General features: G+C 40.1%; 1 protein-coding gene across 2 annotated transcripts; it reads right to left on the bottom strand.

Moving 5' to 3' along the window:
• Positions 1–789: 789 nt before the first annotated feature.
• On the bottom strand, positions 790–5,594 carry LOC146960895 (actin-binding Rho-activating protein-like). 2 transcript variants are annotated; one of them, XR_015035348.1, is made up of 3 exons: positions 4,563–5,594; positions 1,289–2,380; positions 790–1,188 (listed from the first exon to the last, which is right to left on the bottom strand). XR_015035348.1 is itself a non-coding variant. In XM_085771958.1 (2 exons), the coding sequence occupies exons 1-2, from the start codon at positions 5,196–5,198 to the stop codon at positions 1,913–1,915; spliced, it is 1,104 nt and encodes a 367-aa protein (XP_085628084.1). In that variant the 5' UTR covers positions 5,199–5,594; the 3' UTR covers positions 790–1,912. The 2 variants fall into 2 exon arrangements, 1 of the variants encoding a protein (XP_085628084.1); XM_085771958.1 differs by having other exon boundaries at positions 790–2,380.
• Positions 5,595–7,550: the final 1,956 nt, after the last annotated feature.

Genomic DNA, 7,550 nt, shown 5'->3' with positions numbered 1-7,550 from the left:
CACTACTCATGTTGTGTACCGACTTGAATGTATCTGTGGCTGTTTCTATATAGGCCTCACTAAAAGAAGACTGAGGGACAGAGTGGCAGAACATAGATATGCCATTCGAACACGGAATTTGAATTATCTGATGGCCAAACATTATATGGAAGCACAACACACGATTCATCTCTACAAGTGTCAGGTATTGAGGTTATTAGTGTTGATGCAAGGGGTGAGGACAAAGTCAAACGCCTCAAACAGAGAGAGGCCTACTGGATTCATGCCCTGAAGGCCACCAGTTTTCCTGGCCTCAATGAAGACTTTGACCTCTTATCCTTTTTGTGATAAATATATTTTTTGTTGTGTAATGATTAGACATCTTCATATGGTTTTCAATATTATGCTTATACATCTTTATATTCAGTTGAATTATTTTGGGGGGTTTTGTCTGCACATTGAGTTGGACTACTTTGGTCTCCATTTAGGAATCCATGGTTTATGTTAGATTGTTATATTTTTATCTTGTTAATGGTCAAATAGTCTGTCTATTGGCTCTGATTATTTCAGAAGTAGAATTTCTTCAAGACCCTGATGGTGCTTCTAGACTGCTCCTGTCGGGGCCTCCTGCAGGCCTGGAGGAGCACTGCACAGAGCTAAGGATTCACAGCTCAACTTGATTTTATTGCTGAGTGCCTGCACTTTTTTTCTTTCTCACAGTCACAGATTGTTGGGGTTTTGGTTTTGTGCCTCAGTTTCCCAATGTTCTCTGGTGTTTTCCCCCTCCCTCTAGTGTCTGTCATTCCCCTGTGTTTGTCTTTGTGAGAGTTTTTTTTTTTTTTTTTTTTTTTTTTGAGAAGTCACCCTGGAGACAGAAAAACTCCCCTAACTGAAGAATCACCCAATTTTGCATGTGTCTGACCTGGGGAAAATGGACCATTTCATACATCTCTTGACCAAGCATACGCATCTGTAGCTACCAGGTTCAGATTCACTTTATTTATACTCGCAGGTAGATTTGTTATGCAGTAACAGTAACAATATTTGTAATTGACAGAACAGATAGAGGACAATTAAAATGGCACAAAACAGAGAAATGGGCAGGTAGGCTCACTGATCAAGATTTATATCAGCTATGGTTATAGCCATGGGCAGTTACCTGTCACAAATCCCACAACTGTCCATAATGTGCATGTGCATACCTCCAAACTAAACTGTTCTCCCCTCCGCTTGACTTGCCCCATGCAGTCCTTGTTACAGTAATGAGACATGGTCACGCCTACATAAATGACAAAAGTGGAGTAGGGACTGGTCGTCAAGCTAGCTTTCCAAGACAGTAGCAAAGTTTGGCCAACAGAGGGCAGCACTTACAAGAGACAATATCAGATCCCTTATGAGATGACTGTTTAAATCAGATGTAGGAGAGAATTATTTTTTCTTTTTTTCTTTCTTTCTTTCTTTTTTTTTTTTTTACAACCATTGCTTGCCTTGCTCCACTGGTGTACAGCAACAGTGCTACACCTCTAATTTCCCTGTCAGTACAGAATGATGTTCTGCTACTTATAGTAATTTTGATCTGTGCTTGATACACCAACATGAACAATCACTTGCAGATGAACAGAAGACTGCAAGAACAACTGTCTCTAACCCTTTCACTGTCTCTCCTTAAAGTTTTGTAGTATGTGTGTGATTATCATTAAAAATTCAACTGTATAGTTTTTTTTAATGGAGGCTATTAAGACAGTAGGATGGAGGTGACTAATACTGACCTTTGTGTTCTTCACCCAGCAAAACTGTAAATGCATACCTATATTACAATTTATATTACAAGTGCAACTCATATCATTGTCACAACAGTCATTGCATATTGCAAAATGTCCTTATATTGTGCAGGCCTTGTAAACATTGTGTTTAGCATTTCAAGTGGTTCTGCTTATGATTTGTAGGTGTCACCATTTTCCTCTTCTTCTTTTACTGTAATGATTACATCATCATCCTGTCCTTTCCACAGCATCTCCCCTTCAAAGTCCACCATCTTGTGTTTGCGGCAGCGCAGCAGGATACCCACCACCTTATCTGAAATCTTGACATAACGGTCAAAGAGGCGGCCAAAGCTAATGATAGTCCTTCCCTCCTTGTCCTTGAAACCCATGTCTTTAATAATCCATACCATCTCTTCCATCTCCCTGTGGATGTGTTTGTGGGCACGGTCTCCCCTCTCAGCTGTCTTGGAACCATCTTTGGGTCGACCGTAACCAGAGTCACCCTTGCGGAGGCGCTGAGCCATGGCATAATCATGGTCAAACTCCTCACTGAAGGGGTTAAGCTTCTGGCCCTCCATGTGCTGATTGGACCACTGCTGCCAGCGGCTTTTGATGTCGCCCATAGTGGCAATCTTAATCTGGGGAGACATGATACAATATAAAGAGGTTAAAATCAATCGGATTGTGCATATTTTATATAAAACGGTGTTACAAACTCACATTGTGGTGTTTAAAAGAAAGATACGAGGAAAGAAAAGTCCAGGGTCTCATGCCTTCCCTTTTTTCTCTATACTGTAAACGGTTGTGTGTCATGAGCCCTTGCCTCACCTATCTTGGAACAATCTTTTTGAACTGTTCCAGTCAGACAGTAGTCAAGTAGAAAGTGATCCTCTGCTTTCTATGGACTCCATATCTGTATTCCTCTTACTGGACCTCAGTTTGGTTTTTCATACCATAGATCAGGGATTCCCAAACTGTGTAGTATGCTGCTAGGGGGTGCATGACATGACAAGGGTAAAGACAGTAGCCTATATGTTTTTTTTTTGTTGTTGTTGTTGTTTTAGGATTTTTTACGATCCATTGTGTTCTTTGTAAATCTTATTGTGCGCTCTCTATGGCGTTTCTTATGTTTTTATGTGTATTTTTGTATGTGGTTGATGGGTCTGGCGGCATTGTGCCCAAGCCAAATTTCCCCCCAGGGGGACAATAAAGTATCTATCTATCTATCTATCTATCTATCTATCTATCTATCTATCTATCTATCTATCTATCTATCTATCTATCTATCTATCTATCTATCTATCTATCTATCTATCTATCTGGTCTATGTGAAAGTACAGCTGTCATGATGTGGCGTGTGTCAAACTATGAAAAATCGCAGTTGTGAAGCATTATTATTGCTTGACAACTGTGATTTCTCATAGTTTGACAATCAAGAATCAAGCTCTTACATTCGATAATAGTCTCTCTTTGGATCAGCATGTTAAAAATGCTGGCTGATGCTTGTCAGACGTTACAAATAAGTGGCTGACTCACCATTCTGAGGCCGACATTGGCGAGGCGTGTGTGCTGTTTTGGTTGCAGAATAATGTACAGTAACAACCCTCTACGTTTTAGTGCAATTTGATCCATTTTACAACTGTAAGGAGTCAGGGAAAGATTTTCTGTCTATTTTTGTGAAACTAATTTAAAAAAAAGTTTCCTGCTTCTCATCTTACCCTGTCTATCTAATTGATTTCATCTCCTCCTCCTCTCATCGTTCTCCTTGTGTCATCAATATCTCCCGTCTCCCCTTGTTTAATGTCTTTTCTCACCCTCTCTTCTAAGAAGACGCAAGCAGAAGGAGAGACCCTCCCCCTCTCCGTCATTAGATCTCTCTGGAATGTTCTATGTAAAGTCAAGACTTTCCTAAAGACCTTCCAAAACCTAATTGACATTTATCTGGTTACAGAAAAATTTGAGTATCATGACTTTATGTGTATGAATCCAATAACCTCTCCATTTTGTTTTGGTTTGTTTGGTCACAGCAACATCATTCTCAGGGATATAGTGGGGCAGAGAAACTCATATATGGAAGGAATTGTGCGTTTTAATGACTAAAGCATGAAACAAAATCCTGGAGGGTCCGTATAATGTCCTACAAGAAAAAAGGCTAGAATATAAGTTATATTATTGAGTATTTAGTAGTAATATGTGACACAACCTCCGCCATGCTAAGGAATGGCTTCTCTGTAATACATTCTATTGGGGGTGGTGGGGGTTCCGATGAACAGGAAAAGTGGGTGTGGCTGTTTTTCTTCCACCAAGGAGGGTTTTGGGTGTAAAACTAATGTCCTCACAAGATACTTAAGGTCAAATTTAACATTTCGGAATTTTCGCAAAATCTGGTTACGGGTACCCCAACTTTGAGTAGTTTTTTAGGGGGTTTCCCACTGGAGTTGAATTTCAACATTTTATTACATGATATTACACACCTTCCTAAACACAATGGTGAAGAAATGTATTAGCAATGATTTACTTCCCAGATTTTCATAGGTTTCCAATGGAGAATAATGTGGGAAAAGACCCCTTAAGACCCCTAAAGGTCAGCCACCATAGTGGTTCCACGTCTGAAATTAAACCTTGGGGTATGTAGATGAAATGCTGAAAGTTTCATGCTTTAGTCATTAAAATGCACAATTATTGTGCTTCTCTGCCCCACTAGTATAATAAGTAATAGCCTGTTTTTGGTAACACCAGAGACCTTTCAACCAAACTTTCAAGTTCATACTTAAAACTTGTTTTTTCCTCTGATTCTGCTCTTTTTGATTACCACTCTACCTTGGGTCTGTTGACTCCCCTCTTGGACTGGGTGTCACCCTGTTCAGTTTTGGGTTCACTGTCGCTGAGCCCCGAATCGTCTTCCAGACTGCTGTCCTCTGCCTCCACGCTGCCGCTCCTTGACAACTGTTTCTTCTCTTGGAGCATCAGCTTTCTGTCTTTGATGGTATCTCCTCCTCCTGCACTCTGCAATGCTCTCATCTGACGCCGCCGTGTTGGTGACATGTTGTCCAAGTACGGCTTGGTCTCTTCGGGACCCGACTCCATCTTGCCTCGAATGGCGTTGACCACATCATTGCTGCTGCACTCGCTGCGTTTCGGCTGCACTGTCTTTGTGATGGAACAGGTCCTGATTTTACTGCCACTGTTGTCGGAGGTATCTGCAGCAATTACACGTGGGGTGACAGTCAGTTTGACCACATGATCATGTTCTTTTTTGTTGTCTTCCTCGACAGATGCAGGCATCCAGCCACTCGGTATGGCCTCCTGCTTCCCTGAGTGGTCATTGGCCCAGCCCTGCCAGCTTTTGGCCAAATTTGCCACCATAGCAGCACATTTTATCTTCCGTACAGCCCGTTTAAAAGTCTGAGTCTGAGGCTCCTGAGGTGAAACTGCGGTTGTCCCACCACTGCTCATCCTGACAGTGGTTTTTTACTTGTCTATGTTTTCAGCTTCAGAGATAATTTCTAATAAGATCCTGCAGACAATGTAGTCACTTCTCCCAACATTGGCAACAAAGTTTCATAAATGAAAAAAAAAAGCTATAAAGTTTGGAAGTTAGCTCAAAGTCTTTGAGTCTACAAAACAGGATCTGGTTGTCTTCTAGCAGTACAGAAAAAACTGAGATGAACAGATATTTGGCTTCTTTTGATTTTCAATCTTACATACTCCTTACTCACAAAGTCAAAGGTTCCAAATGGTAGCAAAAATCCACATGCCTTGGCCTTTATTGTCACAAAATCCTCCGGAGCATCAGTTGGTTAGTGGGTGAGCAGTTGATGTGTCTAATCCTCAAATGAATCCGCTCTGGCTCCACTCTGGATTTTAAATAGGGAAGGGTCATAAAGGAAGTAATGTTGCACCGGGTCCACGTGAGACAGGAAAGTCAAGTGTCAACATTCTTGTTGCGGCCACATAAGCACACACACACACACACACACACACACACAGGGAGTGGAATTTCTCCCAGTGGGATCCAGGAACAGGTGCCCAGTGTTTTTAGAGACTCTGAGGTGTCTCTCTGGACACACAAATCCAAATATATAGAGAGATCTCATTCAAGTACACAACTTGTCCTCATGGTATGTGCCGTGTATTAGAATCTTGATTTATAATTACAGTAGGTAAATAATTAAGTTAATAAGTTATTATTAATTCATATCTACAACCAAAATTACTTATTACTACTTACTACATAGTTAGTAAATAATAAAAGACGTGTAGAGATATAATATTCACTTAAATACAACATTAAACAGACTAGCCAAATTCAATGTTCAGAGGTATTTATTTGAATAAATACCAAATGAAATGACAAAACATAACCCAAAACATTATGTATGCATGTGTGTGTGCATGTGTGTGCATGCGCAACATATATTACTGGAGAGGCATTTAGAATTTCATATCCCTAAATTATTTTGAGCAGCTATATGCCTGCCTTTTATTTGGATGTTTAATTGATTAAACTATACTCCACAGATTTTCCTCCATTACTAGAGAGTTTATGGATGCACTTTGTCTCTCTCACATTGTCACATTCCTCATCTGTTATTTGAATCTGTGAGCTTCTCATTATGCTTTTCTGGCTGATTCCTCCCTCCTTTCTCTTAGTGCATTGTAGAAAGCAGATATGACCCCAGACATTTTCTTGTCTGTCTGCATCTGCTATCAAAAAGATTGTAGGGAATTTTCAGTTGTGTATAGTAACAATAGAGACATGTGGTTGAATGATGTTGCAACAGCTTTACCATGTGATTCTGGTTTACTCTGAGACTGAGAGGCCATCCACGAGGATATGGGTTCAGGAGTATTCGATTCAATTTATTTGAGGTGGGACAGTGCATGTTAACAAGCCGGATTGTAGCCACAGGCCAATTTCCATCCGTTGTCCCATACATAGATGTTCCCTAGTACAAATACAGTAGCCTAACAATAAATAAAAACAAAAGCATGTTATAAAATAGTAGCATTCAGTTTACAGTACAGTAGAATAATAATACAGATTCAGTACCGTAGTACGATAGTAGTACAAAAGTGCAACCGTGTCTCGGGCAGGGGATAAAGTGCTTACAATCATCAAAGTGCTTAGAAAGTCCTGGTAGTAATATCTAGTAGAAGCTGTGTTACAATGATAGGCCTAAGGATATAGATTGATCACTTGCACTGCTATAAATGACTAAAAGGTATATAATAATATAAGTAATAATAATATTGAATGTATATAATCAACCTGTGAATAGTGATGGCATTATTCATATTGCTATTTTGTCTAGGTTAGCTATAATAATAATAATAATAATAATAGTAACAACACAGCAACAATGACAGTAATAACAACATCAACACAATCATATACATTATACATTATACATTTCTAATAGTGAGTGCAGGTCTGGGTCGATAGCAACCAGTTTTTTAAATGCTTTTTGAAGGTGATATGCGTGGTGCACTCTCTGACTGTGAGCGGCAGGCTATTCCATGTCCTGCAACCCATGACGGACAGAGCAGCCTGACCGAAGGTGGTACGTCTGTAGGGCATAGCACAGTCTCCTCTAACTACTGCTCTTGTGATCTTGGCAGATGGTTGGCTATCAGTACGTTTTATAAAATCTTTCAAGGGTGGGGGAGCCAGATTGTGTAAGATTTTGTGTACCAGGCAGGCTCATTTAAAAAAGTTGTTGAAGCTCAGCAGTTCGTGTTTGTCAAGGACGTTACAAATGTGGTGTCTCGTTTGCTTTTTGTCAAATACTTTTAGAGCTTTATTGT

Source organism: Trachurus japonicus, unplaced genomic scaffold (genome assembly GCF_045865225.1).
Source record: "Trachurus japonicus isolate A0001 unplaced genomic scaffold, Traja_1.0 AP029852.1".
NCBI lineage: Eukaryota > Metazoa > Chordata > Actinopteri > Carangiformes > Carangidae > Trachurus > Trachurus japonicus.
The sequence above is the reverse complement of the archived record's forward strand: the minus strand, read 5'-3'. Positions and strand labels throughout refer to the sequence as shown.

Coding starts and splice junctions, on each gene's coding strand:
- LOC146960895 (XM_085771958.1), bottom strand. CDS start 5,198: ATGAGCAGTGGTGGGACAACCGCAGTTTCACCTCAGGAGCCTCAGACT. Junction 2,381..4,562: donor GGGGAGTCAACAGACCCAAG/GTAGAGTGGTAA, acceptor ATGTCTCCCCAG/ATTAAGATTGCCACTATGGG.